General features: G+C 37.4%; 3 protein-coding genes and 1 long non-coding RNA gene across 4 annotated transcripts in view; 2 read left to right on the plus strand and 2 right to left on the minus strand.

Annotated features, from left to right (window-relative positions):
• The window catches only part of LOC26529044 (mucin-2), a 41316-nt gene extending 33937 nt beyond the window's left edge, over positions 1-7379 (minus strand). The window contains exon 1 of the mRNA XM_047011896.1: positions 7209-7379. Within this exon, the coding sequence (XP_046867852.1) occupies positions 7209-7379 (171 nt within the window). The remainder of the gene's footprint in view (positions 1-7208) is intronic.
• A 1028-nt stretch (positions 7380-8407) lies between these two features.
• LOC124460645 lies at positions 8408-9021 on the minus strand. The gene is made up of 2 exons (XR_006954660.1): positions 8790-9021; positions 8408-8733 (listed from the first exon to the last, which is right to left on the minus strand). It is a non-coding gene; the product is annotated as an uncharacterized LOC124460645 (long non-coding RNA).
• Positions 9022-11761: 2740 nt separating this feature from the next.
• On the plus strand, positions 11762-16272 carry LOC6646518. The gene is made up of 3 exons (XM_002069055.3): positions 11762-11932; positions 14708-15076; positions 15141-16272. The coding sequence occupies exons 1-3, from the start codon at positions 11762-11764 to the stop codon at positions 16266-16268; spliced, it is 1668 nt and encodes a 555-aa protein (XP_002069091.3). The 3' UTR covers positions 16269-16272.
• A 464-nt stretch (positions 16273-16736) lies between these two features.
• On the plus strand, positions 16737-19097 carry LOC6646519. The gene is made up of 3 exons (XM_002069056.4): positions 16737-17107; positions 17317-17480; positions 17907-19097. The coding sequence occupies exons 1-3, from the start codon at positions 16783-16785 to the stop codon at positions 19026-19028; spliced, it is 1611 nt and encodes a 536-aa protein (XP_002069092.2). The 5' UTR covers positions 16737-16782; the 3' UTR covers positions 19029-19097.
• The last annotated feature ends 4215 nt before the right edge of the window (positions 19098-23312 follow it).

Consider the following 23312-nt stretch of genomic DNA (forward strand, 5'->3'; position numbering starts at 1 on the left):
TGCGTCTGTGTGTATGCATGTGCTCTGCTGATTTTGATAACGTAGAAGGCAGCAAGCAGCGCTTGAACCGATTTATATTGACTGTAATTTGTATTCTATTATAATACTACCGTATTGATTAATTTCATGGGGATACTCCAATTTCTTTACCTATGTTTCTTCTAGAACTATATGATATAGTTGGTCCAATCCTGATGATTTTCATACTTTATCTTACCCGGGTTATAAGTAGCTCTAATACCAAGTTTCATTCCAATAGCTCTTAAGATGGCTGAGTAAAACGTACCCACCGACGGACGGACAGACGGACATGGCTATATCGACTGAGCTTCTCATGCTGATCAAGAATATATATACATACATACGTTATGGATCGGAAACGTCTCCTTTTGTGCGTTACAAACATCTGACCAATTTTATAATACCTCTGCAAGGGCTGAAATTTTGTTTCTGTGTTTTTTATTATCTGGAGAATGAATGGAGATCGCTATGAAATTTACATATGTATGTGATAATATTGGATATAAAACCCCAGATCCCAGATCGGATAAATATAACACAAGTTACAGTCAATATAATAATCGGCTCTGCTCCCAGCTGTGCCGGCAGCGCTGCTTGCTGTCTACTACGTCTCTTGTCATCAACAGAGTACATGCATACACACACAGACGCAACGCTACATAAATTGAATGTGTTTGCGTGCGTTGCTTAGCTGTGGGAATGGGGGAAAAAGAAGAACAAATTGTAGTATAGAGAGTAAAATTGTTTTGTTTGTATATTGATGAATTGAGTTGCAGAAAACAAATTTTGAACATGTAAAATTATTATTGCCAAGAACTGCAAGGGTATATAAACTTCGGCATAGCAGATGTTAGCTTCTTTGATATTTTTGTTTATAACTTTGAGCGTCATAAAAATTCGTAAAAAGCCAGTAATAAAGTTTATTTAAAACAAATTAATAATATCAATTAACTAGTAACTTTTACTTTATTACTAAAAAATAATTATTATTATCGACATAAAAAAATGTGGTTTTAGGAAAAAACTTTTTAACTTTAAAGCTCTGGGCTTAACTACGGAAATATTCCAAATCGCAGCATCTGCTTTTTGTATATAAACGACGTGTTTTCCGGGATTTCTCATTTGAAAGTAACGAGAATCCCGCGAATAGTTCTTAAAGACTCTCTTCATGTATACGTAAGTATGTATGTACATATAAATATTGTCAGCTTCAAGAGAAAACAATCGACACCAGAGGGCCGGGGCTAACTTCGACCGCGTCAAAGTTTGTATACCCTTGCAACTTTTTTGGTAACTCCTGTCTTACCTATAGCAATCAACGTTTTATTTAAAAAGGCTAAAGTTTGCGAAAGAACGGCCTACAATCTTAGCATAGAAAATAAATAAGATATTGATCAAAGTCACTGTTTTCGACCGATCGTTCCTACGGCAGCTATATGATATAGTCACCCGATCTTGATCAAATTTGGCACAGCCGTTTAAAGGCGCAATAAACTCACCAATATTAAATTTCAATTTCGACAATAGCTAAGAAAATAACGAAGTCATTGAGAAAAGTCAATGTTCGTGACTTTGTCGTTTGTATGGGAGCTATATGATATAGTGGTCCGATCCGGCTGAATCCGAGATATACAACCCCTGCAGTATATACAAGCCTACATGCAAAATTTCAGCTCTGTAGCTGTTACGGTCTAGGAGGAGTTTGCGTTGATCCAGACGGACGGACAGACGGACGGACGGACATGGCTATATGAACTCGTCTCGTCATGCTGATCAAGAATATATATACTTTATATAGTCGGAGATGCTTCCTTCTATGCGTTGCACACTTCTGACCAAAATTAATACCCTTTTTGCAAGGGTATAAAAATGAAAAAATTTAAAAAGGCAACTTCAACTCTCGGCTATGTAATATTCTACTTCCAACTGGGATCGCCAGTGCGTGCATGTGGGTTTGCGAATAAGTGTTTGCGTGTGTGTGTGTGAGAGAGTGTGTATTTTGCGCTTTAGAAAAGACAACGAGTTTCTTTCCAACATTGACGGTCGTTGTCGGAAGCTGGTATGAGATGGCATTGTGTTACCATAATATGCATTTTAAATTATGCACACACAACGTATGCAAGCTTTATAATGAGGCAACCGCAATTTTCCTGCCACATATGTGCCACTTTAAGACCAACAACATGCCACACACGCATACACACACACGCACATACAAATAGACTCGTTTTTCCCTCTCTCTCTCTCTCTGTCTCTTTACATTTTTTATTGACAGACCAAAATTAAAGGAAAAGTAGAATCGTTGTCGTTTTGGTCGTCGCTTTTGCTGCCAAGTTTATGATGATACACATACACATACATATTTAGATACATACATATGTACATGCATATACAATTTTTTTTTCCTTTTGGCCAAAGCTCGTAAATCTTTGAGAAATGTGCGAGAAAAATGGGTAAGGGGAGAAACAAAATCGAGAGAAAAATGGAAAATTGCCCATTTTTGTGTGCTCATAAAATGGCAACAGATCAATATAACATTTATTTATACATATTTTCGCTTGAGTGGCCATAAAAATGTTGCGCATTTGAATGATGATTCTGTTGGCTGTTGTCTGCTGCCATTTTGCCTCGTTCAACAAGCCAAAAAGGTTAGAATTTTCTTTTCCTTGGTTTCTATCATTCAGCTTCATTCATGATCTACCTAATTATTATTAAAAAACCATTAAAATTATAAGATTGAGAGAGAGAGAATATGAATTTATGCTGTAGAATTTATTCACAAAACAACCTCGGTGATAGTATTTATGGCCTGCAGCTGGCAGTGTTAGTAAATAAAAGTAAAGAAATGCCAAAAACCGGAAGTGTCACTTGGCAGCAACTTGAAAGCTGCCAGCCAGCCTGCTTGAATGCCCAAAGGCGGGCATACAAAACTCCAAAACCAAAAAAAAAGAAACAAAGAATCCTCCTTAAACTTCATCGTATTTATGTAGCGATAAAATTAAATTTATTTTAACGCCAGCCAAATGTTAGCCAAGCAGAAGGCGGAAAACAGGAGACCAGCAAGGAAAGGAACATAGTAAGGGGGCATAGAGGGGAGGGCGCCAGATAGTAGGCATGGCATGTGCGCACATAGTCAAACATTATCGCCAACTTGGTTGCAAGTTGGTTGAAAACTTCAATGCCGACCAGCGTTTGTCTATCCTTCCGTGCACAGGAAATCGCCTGAGAGTGAGTGTGAGAAATACATACATACATATGTATATATGAAAGAGAAACAAGAGTAGGAATGGAAACAAGATACCTGGGCGATAAAAGTTTCTGCGCCATTTTCCACTTTCTTTATTTCACACACAGGCAAGCAAACATATCCTCTGGCTTTGTCTCTCTCTCTCTCTCTGTGTGTGTGTGTGTTATTTTGGGCATACGCACCAGCTCGAATTCAACTCTTTTGGCCGTCGCGACGACTAATGCAGCCCATAAACAAGCCGACAAATGCATTGCAATTGCCAATGTTACTCAATGGCGGCGGCACCAACACCAAAAGTGGGCGTCACACACACACATCCTCAGTTTAATCTGTAAAGCGAGTTAATATGTTGCCGCAATGCAGTTGCAGACGGCGACAAACTGATACGAAAAATCGCCTCGGTCTCGGGCCTGAACCTGAGCCCGCCGCCATTTGTTGCCACTAAGCAAAATTTCGTTTAGTTTGCCCATTAACCGAAATGGATGCCCTCTGCCTGATAGCAGACTCCATTTTACTACCTCTCACTCATTTGTGCCATTTACAACAGCAAAAAAAAAAAAAAAAAATAGGTTGCGATTTGTCTTTTAAACACGAGAGATTTTCACACTTTTCAACTTAAGCCCCCAAGTGCTAAATTGATTAAGATAAAGCTACATACATTTTAAACAACTTGTTTTTCAGTAAATCGGTTCGCACAAAAATTCTAAAATTTATGTTTTCAATAATTATTCAGTTTATGCGTCTTGCCTTTTACTAAAAATTTGGTAAAATAAAATCTAAAATATCAAAGAAGCTAACTTGCGCTATGCCGAAGTCTTGTAGTCCTTGGCAAATATATTTTTACATGCTCAAAATTATTTTCTGTAAATCAATTCATCAATACAACAACAAAACCTTCGAAGTTCCCTCATTCGCTACAATCGCAATTTTTTTTCTTCTTCTCCCATACTCTTTGCAAATCACATTGTATGTGTGCGTGCATATATGTACATATATGTATGTACGTCAGCATTCGGCACGCATACACAGCGTTATGTAGCGTTGCGTCTGTGTGTGTGTACGCTGTATAGGTGTTCCGACCAATGAAGTAGTAGGCTGCTGGCAGCGCTGCCGGCAGCGTTAGAGCAGAACCGATTTATATTGACTGTAACTTGCATTCTATTCGTCCGATCGAATTGAAATTTTGGGATCTTATGTTTTATTTCTATTTAAACTATCACTTTAGTAAATTTCATAGGGATACTTAAACTCCTGCAACTATTTTTCGTATATCACTATGTGGTATAAAAATGGGTAGATTGAAAACTTACATATCTTTAAATTTGCATTAAAACCCCGAAAACTTATATTTTCGTTCTTTGATTGCTAGAGGCCCCTGGCTGGTTTAATCCGGCACTGAATCTATTTTGAAGTTCGAACGACCTTTTTGTATACCTAAATACATATGTACGTTTGATTGGATCATTTGTATTTAGCGTTGCCCAATTATTAATTCATTTATACCGTCAAAGAGAAATGAATGAAATATATATCGACTTTACTCTTTGATGCCTAATTAAAGCCCGATTCCCACTGGTACAGAAGGTTTTGCCGTGCCGAAATTTTACCATCTAAAAGAGACGTTCCTATCTCAGGCGGCTCGATTGGCCTTATTATCGATATTTTGCGAATGCAACATTAAAAATTTGTCATTCACTGGAAAACATGTGCCATTCACAGCGAAAATGTTAACAATGAATGGCAAAAAAACACAGAAACAAAATTTGAATAAATTTTGCAACGGGTTAGTTTTAATTTATTAAAAATCAATTTTGTATGATATTTTCGACGGCGTTGAACTTTCGAACATAAAACTGCATGTACATATGTATTTGCTTTACGTTCGAAAACAACAAATTATCTGAATTGTTTACACATTCAATTGTCTTTTATTTCATTGTAGAAAATATTGCTAATGGGTTCATATATGTATGTATATACATATATATAGTTACATACTTATATTTGTAAATACATATAATATATGTATTAATTCAATTTCAATTTAGTTGAAATGCTACTGAAGGGATGCTTATAAGACATATGTACATATCCATAGACATACATACATAACTTGGGGAACGGCCCACCAGATAAACGTATCGGAAATTATAAATTTTTATTTGTCTCGATGCACTTTACAACCAGTCTGCCTCATGATGAAATAACATAAGGTGGTCCCGTCGGCAAGAGACATACACTTAACGTATGCTTGCAATAAGTGCGAGTGAAAGGAATAGTATTCCGAGTGTCTATTGAGGGTGAGCGAGACAGCGATGTGAGTGAGCGAACGTGCACTATAGTGAAGTGTACACTTCGGTAAGCTTCGGCTTTCGACGAGACCACCTTATGTTATTTCATCATGATTCGACCAATGACGTTGGCTGCGGAGCCAATTTATTTTGCCTGTAATTTGTGTTCTATTAAAATTTCGGAACCGGTAAAGGTAAATATTTACTTACGTTACTCGGGCCCAAAACGCGCTTAAACTACATAAATTTGGTATCAAACGAAAGAGAAAAATTCCACGAAAAATACCTCAAAATGCCTTGGCGATTTATTATGTAGTTTTTGTGCAATTAACAAAAGAAAAATCATGTTTTTAGCGGAAATGTAGGAAAAAGTAGCAGTTTCCGGCTAAAAGAAGCTGTCAAATTTTGAGATAGCGTTGCCAGATGCCAAATGTCGGATACTCGAATACGCGCGCTTTTTGAAACTTTTGTTCGCACTATTCTCAACAATAGAAAATATTGTTGAGTTTACAATATTTCTAGAATTTAAAGAACAATTATAGTTTTAAATACAATATTCGGCTACCAAAACAGCCGAATATTCTTAAATATTATAATTCAGAGTAAAATATTTGGCTGCCAGGGCTGTCAAACAACGCGCCAAATAAAAAATAGCGCTTGCCAACACTGAAATCTAGCTGTAGCCGATTTTTTCACTTTTCAGCACTGAAATATCGAGTAGCTTAAGTAAATATTTACCTCGATTGTTTTTATTTATCGATTGTTATCAATCGAAGCATTGTCCATATCTAATAGTACACATGGTTCGGAATTATGTGACGCTTTAACAGTTGCTTTTTGGCTCTCGAGATGAGGGCAACAGCAGCTCCGACAATTTTTGGCTTTATCTTTTACTTCTCTTATATACCATTTTAAACGAATTACCCGGTAATAAAAGTTGAAGAGCGAATAAGGACTCCGATTTTAAATTTAAGTTACGGTTGCCACCAATGAAAGTTATGACCAACAATCAACTAACTTTAATTTACAAAACAATGTCTTGTTAATTCTAAATAACCCTTACCCAAACGTTTAATCGAAGGGCCACGTGATCTTACCTTCAAACTCTGAGGCAACATTAATCACGCACTAGCTTTTGGTCACTTATATTTACTGGGAGCATTGCCAGAGCCTACGTTAATAATAATTCTAATATTTTTTTTTATGCTGGGAGCAATTAAAAAAAAAGTTTATAAATACCATTGCATCTGGTTCCCGCTTACTCTGAAGTCTGCCCCGTGAATTTCGATTTTCGGAAACTCCGTCTCCGGGAAAAACGACGCTTTTGGCCATCCGTTAACTTACTGGGAGCGTAGCTAGGCCTAGCAAGATGCTTTCAAACATTTTCAGTCCAGTTTTGAATGAGGATTATTGAAAAGTCTTCTTTCATGTGAAATTCATACAATTATTACAGCCAATTCCGCTATGTGTTAATATAGAAAATTTTTTTCTTCACATCTATGCAATTTTGATTGGTAATGGAAACGTCTGTTTTGATATCAATTTACGAAATTAATGTTGAAAGTTAGAATAGAATTGACGTGGAATGTGCATCTGAAATATGAAGTAAATAATATGTTGCTTCTATATTGAGCAATATGATTTATCACCTTGGCTTTGGAATTATCCAACTTTGCCAACTCTCGGGCAGCAATCAATCCTTGACGTGGTTCATCCTTCATCTTGGTCGAACTTCCCCGCTGGCGCAGGGCACATCCGATCATTGGGTCCACGGTGCGCATCAAGATCGGCATAAATCTCCGAAGTGGAGCAGAAACCATTGCGTAGATAGATAATTTGGTTGTTTTTGTTTTTAATGTAATCCAAAGGATCTTAATAATTTCACTAACAAAAAAATATCTCTAAAAAATAAAATAAATTTTGTAGTCAATTGGACAGTAGAGAAATTTTTGGGTGTGCACGAATTGAAACTATAAAATATACTGAGCAGGTAGCGTGTAGCTCCAGTGGGTCGAATGAGAACTTCAAGCAACGGTTGCATAGATTAAAAAAAATTTGGTAATTTTCGTGAATTTTCAATTCCGTAATTGCCGTAATTCTGATGGCGCCCAAGGGCACTTTTTCTTTTATTTAAACTTTATATAAAATGATTCAATAGTTTCTTGGCAGATCATTTGCTTCTTATTGATCTTTAATATATTTAAATTCAATCGTACTACAGCGGAGAAATTCATTATAGATATATATATATACTAGCAAACCCGGCGAACTTCGTAACGCCTAACAGTCAAAGAATTTCGTGTTACCTTTCAGCTGAACTAATTTATGCTTTGATGAACATAATATAATAATACAAAACAATAATAATATAGATAGAAATATAAAAGTATTTTATTATAATGATCATAAAAACATACAGAGAGTAAAAATTTAAAAAACAGAAATAATTAAGTTTTCCAAACACATGTCAAAAAAAAATCATTGAAAACTATGCTGTTCAGGTTGGGATACACGTCATAAAATCTCAATTTAGCCAGGGCAGCAACCATTCACCTGGATAAAAGCGAAGACACGAAATTTGAACGGCAGAAAAATATAAAACTCCAGCGTAATATTCAACATCAGGCTCATACTGAAATGCTAGTCGAAGAAATGAATGTGATGTAAATGCTCGAAGTACTTGTTGATGTTGGTCAATCCCTCTACGTCTGTTGGCTACGAATCTGCGCGCTTCTCTTCGTTCCAATTGTCTTTGTTGGTTTCGCTCATCTCGTATCTCTTGTAATTGTGATGCACGTAACTGCGCCATTCTTACACGGACATCTGCATTACTTTGTTGCCTTTCTGCATCTGATCTTATTGCTCTTCTATCTTGCATGCCTCTAGATCTGTTTGTTTGACGACTCAAATTAGCCCCCCTGCGTGTTCGTGGCATTGTTGTAATAAATCAAGTTGGAAAACTGATTGGTGTATAACGTGTAGTATTTTCTTGATCAATAATTAGCGCAGCGAGTTCGGTTGCGACGATGATATGATATTCCCTCAGCTTCTTATTGTAAGAATAAAGTCAATAGTTAAAAGAAAAATAAGGATCAAATGAGTTAGTATCAAAATATAATTTACTGTCAAGTCAAAATAGATCGTATGTGTGTTTTGTCCTAACAATTCTTTGTGCTGTGGGCGTAGATTCAATTAGGTTTGGCTTACTTTTCGAATCTTTATTTACTTACAGGATCAACATTTTTGGGTTGGATAATGAGAATAGATATGAAGAAACTTGCTATAAAGAGAATAGACCGTTCCTCGAAGTTGAGCAGATTAACATTTTTGGGTTGGATAATGAAAATCGATATGAAGAAACTTGCTATAAAGAGAATAGACCGTTCCTTGAAGTTGAGCAGCGTCGATTGATGTTGCAGAGATTTTTTTTTAGGTTTTTGATTTTTTACTATTTTTTTTAATTTTTGGGAATTTTAAAAATTTTTTTTAGTTTTTCGGAGTTTTAGAAAATTTTCACATTATCCTTAAAACTAAATTTTGTGTTTTCGACTTTTGTTTTTTTTTTTTTAGGTCCGAATGGTTGGAATGCTTGTGTTGTACTAAAATACTTTGTGTTTGAATTTTCCAAGTGACCGGAAATTTGACATTTCATTGGCCATGGACTACTTAGATTTAATTTTTGGATTAGTATGTAGATTTTCAGCTTTGAGAGTCGATAAAAAATTACAATTTATATCCGAACTTATACATATATATACATTTGGGTATAAAAAATAGATGTTGGCCGATTCTCAGTCCTACACGATCTGCATAAAAAATTTCGTGAGAATCGGTCGAGCCGTTTCGGAGTAGTTTGGTAACAAACACCACACACTCGAGAATTTTATATATATAGATAAGTGACTAGAATTTCAGAGCATGACAATGCGGACATTCCTTGTCCATAGCACCAAATGAAGTCACTTGGAAGCAGACATTGTATTTTTAAGTGTTCGCTAGAAAATGTCATATTTCTAGTGTTTCGCCATAAAGCAGGAAACACAATGGCTCTGTTGGCGGGACCAATAATAACAATTTTACTTTACCACTAAGGCGGCACAAACCAGTCGTTTTACCAGCAAACTTCAATGAGCCACAATGCCACAAACTAATCGATGCAAGCTGTAGTCGAAGGTGCAATCATAAAGAAAGACCAATTTTTCGTTTAGTTTTCACATTGTATATTACAGAGCATCACAATGGCATTAAAACAACAGTTGAATTTAAATTGACTGTTAGAAAACGTTTGTATAGGGAAAAGAAATTGGCTGTTTTGAGGATTTTCTCGGCAATTATTCGAATTTTTTTCACCTTTTAAACCTTCCCTAGACCTCCACGAATAATTCAAGACCAAGCTAAGATAAATCGGGTCAGCCGTTCTCGAGTTTTAGCGAGACTAATGAACAGCAATTAATTTTTATATATAGAAGATAAGTTTATGGAAAAGATGCTTTGAAACATTTTCAGTCCAGTTTTGAATGAGGATTCTTAAAAAGTCTTCTTTCATGTGAAATTCATACAATTATTACAGCCAATTCCGCGATATGTTAATATAGAAAATTTTTTTCTTTACATCTATGCAATTTTGATTGGTAATGGAAACGTCTGTTTTGATATCAATTTACGAAATTAATGTTGAAAGTTAGAATAGAATTGATGTGGAATGTGCATTTAAAATATGAAGTAAATAATATGTTGCTTCTATATTGAGCAATATGATTTATCACCTTGGCTTTGGAATTATCCAACTTTGCCAACTCTCGGGCAGCAATCAATCCTTGACGTGGTTCATCCTTCATCTTGGTCGAACTTCCCCGCTGGCGCAGGGCACGTCCGAAATTTGGGACCACGGTGCGTATCAAGATCGGCATAAATCCCCGAAGTGGAGCAGAAGCCATTGTGTAGATAGAAAATTTGGTTGTTTTTGTTTTTAATGTAATCCAAAGGATCTTAATAATTTCACTAACAAAAAAATATCTCTAAAAAATAAAATACATTTTGTAGTCAATTGGACAGTAGGGAAATTTTTGGGTGTGCACGAATTGAAACTATAAAATATACTGAGCAGGTAGCGTGTAGCTCCAGTGGGTCGAATGAGAACTTCAAGCAACGGTTGCATAGATTAAAAAAAATTTGGTAATTTTCGTGAATTTTCAACTTTTTTGACGTTAATCAAAACTGGGAATTAGCCTATTTGAGGCGAAGCCCTTTGCCGTAATTCTGATGGCGCCCAAGGGCACTTTTTCTTTTATTTAAACTTTATATAAAATGATTCAATAGTTTCTTGGCAGATCATTTGCTTCTTGTTCATCTTTAATGTATTTAAATTCAATTGTACTACAGCGGAGAAATTCATTATAGATGTATATATGTATAATTTCCACTTCATCGACCATAGCAGCGGCCTAAAGCCATTCTTTTTTCTTTATTAAATTTCTATCTTCTTTACCAACAGACATCAGGCTTTTGCATGCTTTTTTTTTTGGGAGTCGGACATCTTGTGAGTGGAAAAGACCGTCGTCTTCGTTTCGATCTTAGGTTTTATTTTGGCCGCTTGAAAACCTTGGAATTTTGGACGAGGCTTCCATTTAGCACATCTTGGTGCATCCTTCCACTTTGGCTTCGGCTTCATAACTTGGTTGCGCTAAGCGAAGCGAAGCGTGGCAGGGTTTCTAGTCACTTATATATATATATATATGTCTACAATGAATTTCAACGCTGTAGTACAATTGAATTTAAATATATTAAAGATGAATAAGAAGCAAATGATCTGCCAAGAAACTATTGAATCATTTTATATAAAGTTTAAATAAAAGAAAAAGTGCCCTTGGGCGCCATCAGAATTACGGCAAAGGGCTTCGCCTCAAATAGGCTAATTCCCAGTTTTGATTAACGTCAAAAAAGTTGAAAATTCACGAAAATTACCAAATTTTTTTTAATCTATGCAACCGTTGCTTGAAGTTCTCATTCGACCCACTGGAGCTACACGCTACCTGCTCAGTATATTTTATAGTTTCAATTCGTGCACACCCAAAAATTTCCCTACTGTCCAATTGACTACAAAATGTATTTTATTTTTTAGAGATATTTTTTTGTTAGTGAAATTATTAAGATCCTTTGGATTACATTAAAAACAAAAACAACCAAATTTTCTATCTACACAATGGCTTCTGCTCCACTTCGGAGATTTATGCCGATCTTGATGCGCACCGTGGTCCCAATGATCGGATGTGCCCTGCGTCAGCGGGGAAGTTCGACCAAGATGAAGGATGAACCACGTCAAGGATTGATTGCTGCCCGAGAGTTGGCAAAGTTGGATAATTCCAAAGCCAAGGTGATAAATCATATTGCTCAATATAGAAGCAACATATTATTTACTTCATATTTCAGATGCACATTCCACGTCAATTCTATTCTAACTTTCAACATTAATTTCGTAAATTGATATCAAAACAGACGTTTCCATTACCAATCAAAATTGCATAGATGTGAAGAAAAAAATTTTCTATATTAACACATAGCGGAATTGGCTGTAATAATTGTATGAATTTCACATGAAAGAAGACTTTTCAATAATCCTCATTCAAAACTGGACTGAAAATGTTTGAAAGCATCTTGCTAGGCCTAGCTACGCTCCCAGTAAGTTTACGGATGGCCAAAAGCGTCGTTTTTCCCGGAGACGGAGTTTCCGAAAATCGAAATTCACGGGGCAGACTTCAGAGTAAGCGGGAACCAGATGCAATGGTATTTATAAACTTTTTTTTTAATTGCTCTCAGCATAAAAAAAATATTAGAATTATTATTAACGTAGGCTCTGGCAATGCTCCCAGTAAATATAAGTGACCAAAAGCTAGTGCGTGATTAATGTTGCCTCAGAGTTTGAAGGTAAGATCACTTGGCCCTTCGATTAAACGTTTGGGTAAGGGTTATTTAGAATTAACAAGACATTGTTTTGTAAATTAAAGTTAGTTGATTGTTGGTCATAACTTTTATTGGTGGCAACAATAACTTAAATTTAAAAACGAAGTCTTCGTTTGCTCTTTAACTTTTATTACCGGGTAATTCGTTTAAAATGGTATATAAGAGAAGTAAAAGATAAAGCCAAAGATCGGAGCTGCTGTTGCCCTCATCTCGAGGGCCAAAAAGCAACTGTTAAAGCGTCACATAATTCCGAACCATGTGTACTATTAGATATGGACAATGCTTCGATTGATAACAATCGATAAATAAAAACAATCGAGGTAAATATTTACTTAAGCTACTCGATATTTCAGTGCTGAAAAGTGAAAAAATCGGCTACAGCTAGATTTCAGTGTTGGCAAGCGCTATTTTTTATTTGGCGCGTTGTTTGACAGCCCTGGCAGCCAAATATTTTACTCTGAATTATAATATTTAAGAATATTCGGCTGTTTTGGTAGCCGAATATTGTATTTAAAACTATAATTGTTCTTTAAATTCTAGAAATATTGTAAACTCAACAATATTTTCTATTGTTGAGAATAGTGCGAACAAAAGTTTCAAAAAGCGCGCGTATTCGAGTATCCGACATTTGGCATCTGGCAACGCTATCTCAAAATTTGACAGCTTCTTTTAGCCGGAAACTGCTACTTTTTGCTACATTTCCGCTAAAAACATGATTTTTCTTTTGTTAATTGCACAAAAACTACATAATAAATCGCCAAGGCATTTTGAGGTATTTTTCGTGGAATTTTTCTCTTTCGTTTGATACCAAATTTATGTAGTTTAAGCGCGTTTTGGGCCCGAGTAACGTAAGTAAATATTTACCTTTACCGGTTCCGAAATTTTAATAGAACACAAATTACAGGCAAAATAAATTGGCTCCGCAGCCAACGTCATTGGTCGAATCATGATGAAATAACATAAGGTGGTCTCGTCGAAAGCCGAAGCTTACCGAAGTGTACACTTCACTATAGTGCACGTTCGCTCACTCACATCGCTGTCTCGCTCACCCTCAATAGACACTCGGAATACTATTCCTTTCACTCGCACTTATTGCAAGCATACGTTAAGTGTATGTCTCTTGCCGACGGGAATACCTTATGATATTTCATCATGGTCTGCCTATAACAGCTGTAAAATCAGCTGTTAAGAGATGATGGAAATCACTATTTTACATCCATCGTTAATCCTAAACGAGAAATCGGGCCTAAGCTCGTTATTAATTTATGAATTAATCGATTAAACGAAAACAACTTTGTCCAAAATACTGTCATCTCCACAAGCACAGTGTTGCCATTTTAGCGTATTTAAGGCAACTTCTAGCCATATTTCAGAACGGAAACACTTGAGAAACTTTAGAAGTATTAATAAATTTAAATCTAACTTATTTTAAATTGCATTAAAGTTGCTTATTTATCATCTGTATTATTATACCTATTAATAAATAAAATTCATATTTATATACTGTGTTCGGGTTTAGTTTATTGTTTTTAGCATATTTCTTTAAGATTTTAGCTTTTAGCTTACATAGCTTCCGGAAATTTTAAATTTTGGCAATAACAACTGATTATTCAGAGTCGGACGTTTAAGTTCTTTAAAGCACATCGGTTTTTACAGATAAAGATTTACATTTTCATTTCAAAATAAAACGTTTAAGTTTTTCTAAATTACGATAATAAGATTTTATTAGCAAAAGAGCTAACAAAAAAATATATGACAAAAAGTAGTTTTATTGATCGGCCCTCGATTTTATGTAGCTATAATCATGTGGAAGTTTATCAGTAATGCTACTGTTCCCCTTTTTTCCCTCTGCCCCTGTCTAACTCGCTTTCTCTCTCTCTCTCTCGTTTTCCCATGCCATTTGGTCATAAACCACGCAAAATTTTTTGTTTTTTTTTTTTTGGATAAATTTGATTTGCATATTAATGCTAATTTATTGCTCCACAAAGAATCGTATTAATTAAAACTCTTAATTTGGTATATTGATTTTTGGTGCTTAGTGTTGGTGGATTTTGTGTGCCAGGGGAAGCTAGAGTTGGTTATGGCAGGAGCATTGGCCCGTTGGTTTTTATGGCCCAAGCCCGGGATATGATAAGCAATTTGGATGTGATAATACTATGGCCTATAGTTGGAGATATATTATAAATAGATGAGTGTTGGCCGGCGGCACCTTATTGCTAAACTGCATGCAATGAGAGTAAATAAGTTTGCAACGGCAACATCGAGCTCATCGTGTGCCGATTCTTTTGGCCAGGATGAGCCCGAGGATGAGCACAATTCGTGGCTTAGCCGTGGACGTAAGAATCAACCGCAATGGAATGCCTTGGGATCAGCTTCATTTGTAATGATATCGGGAGGCATGAGCCAGGCATGGGGTGCCGGTTTTGCCATACACTCAGGTCATCGGGATCAATTGTTGATGACAGTTCATATGCAGATTAGTTGGTATGCAGCGGCCACAATTGGTGCCATACTTGGAGCCTTGCTAACACATCGGATACCCCAACAGCCAATTTATGTGAGTAGAATGAGAGAGAAAGAGATCATCACGAAAATAACTCTATTCTCTTTCTCTTTTTAAGATCATTGGCTCCTGCCTGGTCTTGGCCTGTGGCGTACTCTTTTTGGCCTGGCCCGAACGTTCAAGCGTTATTATTGCCGCCCGCTATCTCGATGGCCTGGCCAATGGTCTTGTCTTTGTGCCTGCTCTCAGTACAGTTGGTGAGATATCTGTCGATAGTATGCGGGGTCTATTGTCCTCCAGTGTGGATCAATTGAGCTGCAATACGGGCATAATGATGCAGTTACTCTATACATCCATTTGGCATATCGACTGGAATGTTACCATTGTGGCCGATCAGGTTCATGGTGTTCTAAGCATAGTCTATGGTGTGATTGCTTTAGCCTTGGCAGCCACCTTGTGTGTGGAGTCACCGGTCTATCTATTACTTCGAAGCAACGAACAGAGGGCAGTGGCCGCTTTGCGCCATCTGCAGAGACCCTACATGGTGACAAGTGAAACGTTTCTACAGCTGGACGAACATAAACGTTATGTGGCCGCCAATCGGGAATTAAAATTATGCGAGGGTTGCATTCAAAGGGGCTTGCCGCCATTGCTAAAACTATTGGTGCAACGTTGCCTCAGTGCCCTGGGCATGACACTGGTCTTCTGGACAGCCCTAACCGAGACAATTGCACGCACATCGCCGCATATTCGTCAGTGTTGGCCCTATATGATGCTGGGCATTTTACGCTGGAGCGGTTGCCTATGTGTTGTCCCATTGATGGACACAACGGGTCGCAAGAAACCAACACTATTTGGAACCTTTGCCGCCGGGGCATTTGCTGTGGCCTTTGCCACATTGTTCGAGAGAATGCCCCATATGATCTCGGCCTTGGCCATGCTATTTAGCTTTCAATTTTTCACTGGCATGGCAAACACTGCTTCAGCTGTCTATATGACAGAAGCCTTTCCTTTGTCGATTAAACCATATTTTATTGCCTTGGTGTATGTGATGGAGCTGCTGACAAGACTTATCTTTTGCAGTTATACACCGACACTAACAGGCATAGCAACATATTTTTACGCCATGGGTGGTCTATCGATGATTTTATTTCTATTGGGCATCTTCTCATTGCCCGAGACACGCCTAACTACTCTGACAGAGGCACAAGAAAAAATGCGCAGATGGTTCAATAAAGATTTTTAAGAAAAAGCCCCCAGATAAACTATATAAATATATTTTTATAATCTGAATCATTCTCTATTTTTTTTTTTTTGATTTGATTTGTTTTTCTTTATGTTTGTTTTTTTTTTTTTTTTTTTGTTGACCTTTGGAAGATTAATCATTATCTAGGAATAACAATAGTTGCAGGAAAATAATGAGAGGGCGGGGAATCACAATCCTCCTCAAACTGTTGCCATTTGAAATAAATCAGATGTAACGGGATAGTTGCGTCACATGAGCAAACAAAATGTATAATAATAATAATAAATAAAGGCCCTTAACATGCCGATTGGCCACACATAAACACACACATGGCCAACGTTTGTCTAGTCTTTCATTATCACAAAAAGTGTGTGTAGATAAGCAAGCTAACTCTTTCGATTCAAAAATTGAGGTGGTCATCAAGTCAAAGCAGACCCACATCCAGTTTTGTGCTAAATACGAAACGAAACGGTTGTGCAGCTAATAACAAAAATAATCATAGTAAATCGAAAATATGATGAACGACAAGCAAATGCCGCCTCAGCCGCCATCATATGGTTTCACATCGGCTCCACCACCACAACCCATGGTATATCCTCCTCCGCAATATGAAGGATATGCACCACCACCACCACAGTACGGTTATCCTCCGCAACCACCACCAGGACAAGGCTATCCGCCAGCAGCAGGATATCCACCACAAGCCTATGCACCACCTCAACCACCTCCAAATTTTCAACAACCACAACCCCATCCCGAAGCTGTTTTGGTGGTTCCCGCCGGTGGCTGGTATAGCCGTAATCAAAAAAATAAACCACAATCAAACTCCGCTAGCGTTGGTAAGTCCCACAACAGCATTTTAGTTAGTCATCTGTTATAGATAGATAACTGTGTATACATACCCCCTTGTTGCCACCCGTCACAATCGCTGGGATATTAGATAGGCTTCTCGCTAATCATATCGCCCCTTATCAATCGCGACGTGATCCTGGCAAATCAACAATTATTACGACCTTACTGTATACATATTTTATCTCAATAAAATTAGCTGCTCTCATCTTCATCTCTGGCGGCATGAACATTGCCTGGAGCAGCGGTTTTCGTTCAGCTTATAGTTCAACTCATATTCGAATTGCTTGGTTCATTGGAGCAATAATTGGAGCAGTTATCAGTGCATTTCTTGCCAATAAGGTGCCCAAAAAAATTGTGGGGGTAAGTAATCAACTTTATTCTAATGAGGCAAGGGGTAAGATCATCTGAGTGAGGCATAATAAAATTGAATTGAAACAATTTAAAATTGAAACACAACAAAAAATCAACTAAGTGAGAGACAGAAATAAGGACACACTGCGGAACAAATAGAAGCAGTAAAAACACGCGCACACAATTGACTAAAGGACATTGGTTAAAGTGAGGGACAAAGAAACAACAGAAGGTCCAGGTAAAACGATAAGAAAATTTAGTTTATAGACTCTCAAGCGACAAAAGAGAGTTGAATATACAGGGATACATGGATATCATATATTTTCAAAATGAAAGTCTTTATGATCCTTTGGAAAGACACACGACACAAGTTTGGTGCTATATTAACACAAGGTTTAAGTGAAATCTAATTTTTGTTATTTTTGTTTTTTCTAGCTATTCAGTGCTGTGTTAGTTACCATTGCTGGCATTGTGGTTGCTGCTACAACTTACAATGAAGATGCCATAACGGCGGGTCTTTATCTCGATGGCATTGCGAATGGATTGGTATTTGCTCCCTTTATCGCCTTGGTGGGTGAAGTTACAGTTTTCTATATGCGTGGACTGAACGCTGCCACCGTTGATCAATTATGCTTTATAACTGGCTATATGGTGCAAGTTATATATACTTGTTCTTGGTCTAGTAGTTCCTATTATAATAATAGCTTCACGCCCGATAATATGAAGGGAGTTCTAAGTGCCGTTTATGGAATTCTTGGCATAATTTTTGGTGCCCTTCTGTGCATTGAGTCACCAGTGATAGAATTGGCCAATGGTGAGGAGCAAAAGGCAATTGATATATTGCGTCGCTTGCAGAGACCCTATACAGTGACTAATGAGACCTACGAACAATTGGCAGAGCACAAACGTTATTTGGCCCAAAATAAGGATCTCACTGTGGGCCAAAGTATCGTGCGAGCCATACCAGCATTTTTGCGTTTATGCTTCCTACGAGCCTTGAATGCCATGTCTCTGGCCTCTTACATAACATATGCAATGATAGTCGCCAACATAGCCAACTTCCACTCCTCAAGTCTAGGATGGTACGTTGGCTTTGGCCTCTGTCGTTGGTTTGGCAACTTTATAACCACTTTCTGTATGGAATCAGTGGGCCGCAAGAAGCCGATTCTTATCGGACTGCTCGTATGCGGTGGTATATCCTTTGGCATGGCTAGCCAGTTATCGTGGCCATTCTCTGGCATACGCACCATGATGCTAGTTTTCCAGTTTTTCGCAGGTGTTGCCTTTACGGCCACCTCACCATATCTAACGGAGGGTTATCCATTGGGCGTTAAACAGCATTTTATTGCATTTACTTTTATTGTGGAAATGCTTGTGTTTCTCATAATCGGAGCTTGTACTTGGAGCTTCACTGGAGGCACAAACTATTTCTACATTATCGGTGTACTGTATCTTATTGGTTTCATAGCTGGAATCTTTTGTCTACCAGAGACAAAGGGAACAACATTGCGGCAGGCACAGGATAAATTCAAAGGGATCTCTAGCAGGGGCTTTTAGAGGTTATATATATTGTAAACGTAAAAACATACAAAGAAATAATAAAAACGAATTTCTAATTGCGTCAAATGTGGTTATTTTTGTTTTTCCTATCAAATTGTAATCTATCACATTTGTTTAGCTGTCAAAGAACTGATAAGAAACTTTATGATGACGGTTCGGGCAAAAAAGAATTGTTATTGACAATGCGCATCATATTGTAGGTATTAAGATTGCAAATACTTTGAAAATTGACAAATAGTTTAAAGAAATCAAAATAAAACGCAATATTCCCCAACCTAGGCAATTTATTGGCCAATTCTCAAAATTCCATGAACAAAACTTTATATTGACTTGTGGATATTGCGTTTTTTACAATTCGCCAAGAATTTGGAGGTCTTAATAAAAAACCAGAGGGCCGGGGCTAACTTCGACCGCGTCAAAGTTTGTATACCCTTGCAAGATTTTTGTTACTCTTTCCTTACCTATAGCCGTCAAAGTGGAAAAACGTTTTATCTAAAAAGTCCAATGTTTGCGAAGGAACGGCCTACATTCTTATCATAGGAAATAAATAAGATAATGATCAAGGTCACTGTTTTCGACCGATCGTTCCTATGGGAGCTATATGATATAGTTAGCCGATCAAATTCGGCACAGTCATTAACAGATATACTAAAATAGCGTCAAAAGTGACGAAGTTATTCATAAAAGTCTCTGTTTTTCACCAATCGTTCCTATAACGAAGTTATTGAGAAAAGTCCCTGTTTGTGACTTTGTCGTTTGTATGGGAGCTAACAGTCATCAATTTTAAAAAAGTCCACTGTTGTTTTAATGTTACTGATAAATGTTCGTGGCCCAACATCACTTGAATCACTACGAACTGTTAATGGAATATTGTGCCCCACATTTCGTGCAGCATGTGAAGAGCTGAATTTGCTGGAAAATGACACTCATTGGGACACGACAATCGCTATAGCAATTATTTCTGCATCTCTAAGTCAGATACGCACATTAGTTTTCCTATCATTTTTTCGACATGCTTCCTATCTAATCCACGTGACCACAAATACAAAGTTAATGTCAGACAACATGTTATATCAAATTCGTGTCAGCTCAAGAAATCCCGATGACGACGGTATTTTCCCCTAATCCGAAAGTAATGGTGCTAGAGCCTTTTGGCCACGTTTCCCGTAAGTTACTCCCACTCACAAGATGTCCGACTCCCAAAAAAATCAGAAGCATGCAAAAGCCTGAAGTATGTTGGTAAAGCAGTTAGAAATTTAAAAAAGAAAAAAGAATGGTTTTAGGCCGCTGCTAAGGTCGATGAACTGGATGAACGAAGTGAACTTGAACGGAATCGATATGAAGATAGATTAGCGCAACCAAATTATGAAGTCAAAACCAAAGTGGAAGGATACACCAAGATGTGCTAATTGAAAGGCTCGTTCAAAATTCCAAGGTTTTCAAGCGGCCAAAATTAAACCTAAAATCGAAACGAAGACGACGGTCTTTTCCACTCACAAGATGTCCGACTCCCAACAAAATCAGAACCATGCAAAAGCCTGAAGTATTTTGGTAAAGCAGTTAGAAATTTAAAAAAGAATGGTTTTAGGCCGCTGCTAAGGTCGATGAACTGGATGAACGAAGTGTACTTGAACGGAATCGATATGAAGATAGATTAGCGCAACCAAATTATGAAGTCAAAACCAAAGTGGAAGGATACACCAAGATGTGCTAATTGAAAGGCTCGTTCAAAATTCCAAGGTTTTCAAGCGGCCAAAATTAAACCTAAAATCGAAACGAAGACGACGGTCTTTTCCACTCACAAGATGTCCGACTTCCAAAAAAATCAGAAGCATGCAAAAGCCTGAAGTATTTTGGTAAAGCAGTTAGAAATTTAAAAAAGAAAAAAGAATGGTTTTAGGCCGCTGCTAAGGTCGATGAACTGGATGAACGAAGTGAACTTGAACGGAATCGATATGAAGATAGATTAGCGCAACCAAATTATGAAGTCAAAACCAAAGTGGAAGGATACACCAAGATGTGCTAATTGAAAGGCTCGTTCAAAATTCCAAGGTTTTCAAGCGGCCAAAATTAAACCTAAAATCGAAACGAAGACGACGGTCTTTTCCACTCACAAGATGTCCGACTCCCAAAAAAATCAGAACCATGCAAAAGCCTGAAGTATTTTGGTAAAGCAGTTAGAAATTTAAAAAAGAATGGTTTTAGGCCGCTGCTAAGGTCGATGAACTGGATGAACGAAGTGAACTTGAACGGAATCGATATGAAGATAGATTAGCGCAACCAAATTATGAAGCCAAAACCAAAGTGGAAGGATACACCAAGATGTGCTAAATGAAAGTCTCGTTCAAAATTCCAAGGTTTTCAAGCGGCCAAAATTAAACCTAAAATCGAAACGAAGACGACGGTCTTTTCCACTCACAAGATGTCCGACTCCCAAAAAAATCAGAAGCATGCAAAAGCCTGAAGTATGTTGGTAAAGCAGTTAGAAATTTAAAAAAGAAAAAAGAATGGTTTTAGGCCGCTGCTAAGGTCGATGAACTGGATGAACGAAGTGAACTTGAACGGAATCGATATGAAGATAGATTAGCGCAACCAAATTATGAAGCCAAAACCAAAGTGGAAGGATACACCAAGATGTGCTAAATGAAAGTCTCGTTCAAAATTCCAAGGTTTTCAAGCGGCCAAAATTAAACCTAAAATCGAAACGAAGACGACGGTATTTTCCACTCACAAGATGTCCGACTCCCAAAAAAATCAGAAGCATGCAAAAGCCTGAAGTATGTTGGTAAAGCAGTTAGAAATTTAAAAAAGAAAAAAGAATGGTTTTAGGCCGCTGCTAAGGTCGATGAACTGGATGAACGAAGTGAACTTGAACGGAATCGATATGAAGATAGATTAGCGCAACCAAATTATGAAGCCAAAACCAAAGTGGAAGGATACACCAAGATGTGCTAAATGAAAGGCTCGTTCAAAATTCCAAGGTTTTCAAGCGGCCAAAGTTAAACTTAAGATCGAAACCAAGACGACGGTCTTTTCCCCTAATCTGAAAGTAATGCTGCTAGAGCCTTTTAGCCACGTTTCCCGTAAGTTACTCCCACTCACAAGATGTCCGACTCCCAAAAAAATAAGAAGCATGCAAAAGCCTGAAGTATGTTGGTAAAGCAGTTAGAAATTTAAAAAAGAAAAAAGAATGGTTTTAGGCCGCTGCTAAGGTCGATGAACTGGATGAACGAAGTGAACTTGAACGGAATCGATATGAAGATAGATTAGCGCAACCAAATTATGAAGCCAAAACCAAAGTGGAAGGATACACCAAGATGTGCTAAATGAAAGTCTCGTTCAAAATTCCAAGGTTTTCAAGCGGCCAAAATTAAACCTAAAATCGAAACGAAGACGACGGTATTTTCCACTCACAAGATGTCCGACTCCCAAAAAAATCAGAAGCATGCAAAAGCCTGAAGTATGTTGGTAAAGCAGTTAGAAATTTAAAAAAGAAAAAAGAATGGTTTTAGGCCGCTGCTAAGGTCGATGAACTGGATGAACGAAGTGAACTTGAACGGAATCGATATGAAGATAGATTAGCGCAACCAAATTATGAAGCCAAAACCAAAGTGGAAGGATACACCAAGATGTGCTAAATGAAAGTCTCGTTCAAAATTCCAAGGTTTTCAAGCGGCCAAAATTAAACCTAAAATCGAAACGAAGACGACGGTATTTTCCACTCACAAGATGTCCGACTCCCAAAAAAATCAGAAGCATGCAAAAGCCTGAAGTATGTTGGTAAAGCAGTTAGAAATTTAAAAAAGAAAAAAGAATGGTTTTAGGCCGCTGCTAAGGTCGATGAACTGGATGAACGAAGTGAACTTGAACGGAATCGATATGAAGATAGATTAGCGCAACCAAATTATGAAGCCAAAACCAAAGTGGAAGGATACACCAAGATGTGCTAAATGAAAGGCTCGTTCAAAATTCCAAGGTTTTCAAGCGGCCAAAGTTAAACTTAAGATCGAAACCAAGACGACGGTCTTTTCCCCTAATCTGAAAGTAATGCTGCTAGAGCCTTTTAGCCACGTTTCCCGTAAGTTACTCCCACTCACAAGATGTCCGACTCCCAAAAAAATAAGAAGCATGCAAAAGCCTGAAGTATGTTGGTAAAGCAGTTAGAAATTTAAAAAAGAAAAAAGAATGGTTTTAGGCCGCTGCTAAGGTCGATGAACTGGATGAACGAAGTGAACTTGAACGGAATCGATATGAAGATAGATTAGCGCAACCAAATTATGA

Source organism: Drosophila willistoni (assembly GCF_018902025.1).
Source record: "Drosophila willistoni isolate 14030-0811.24 chromosome XR unlocalized genomic scaffold, UCI_dwil_1.1 Seg143, whole genome shotgun sequence".
NCBI classification, from domain to species: Eukaryota; Metazoa; Arthropoda; class Insecta; order Diptera; family Drosophilidae; genus Drosophila; species Drosophila willistoni.

What these genes read in the sequence shown, in the direction of transcription:
- LOC6646518 (XM_002069055.3), top strand. Translation starts at nt 11,762, where the DNA reads ATGGCTTCTGCTCCACTTCGGAGATTTATGCCGATCTTGATGCGCACC. An exon ending in TGGATAATTCCAAAGCCAAG is followed by an intron (nt 11,933 to 14,707) that starts GTGATAAATCAT and finishes TATTATAAATAG; the next exon opens with ATGAGTGTTGGCCGGCGGCA. An exon ending in TACCCCAACAGCCAATTTAT is followed by an intron (nt 15,077 to 15,140) that starts GTGAGTAGAATG and finishes TCTCTTTTTAAG; the next exon opens with ATCATTGGCTCCTGCCTGGT.
- LOC6646519 (XM_002069056.4), top strand. Translation starts at nt 16,783, where the DNA reads ATGATGAACGACAAGCAAATGCCGCCTCAGCCGCCATCATATGGTTTC. An exon ending in ATCAAACTCCGCTAGCGTTG is followed by an intron (nt 17,108 to 17,316) that starts GTAAGTCCCACA and finishes CAATAAAATTAG; the next exon opens with CTGCTCTCATCTTCATCTCT. An exon ending in TGCCCAAAAAAATTGTGGGG is followed by an intron (nt 17,481 to 17,906) that starts GTAAGTAATCAA and finishes TGTTTTTTCTAG; the next exon opens with CTATTCAGTGCTGTGTTAGT.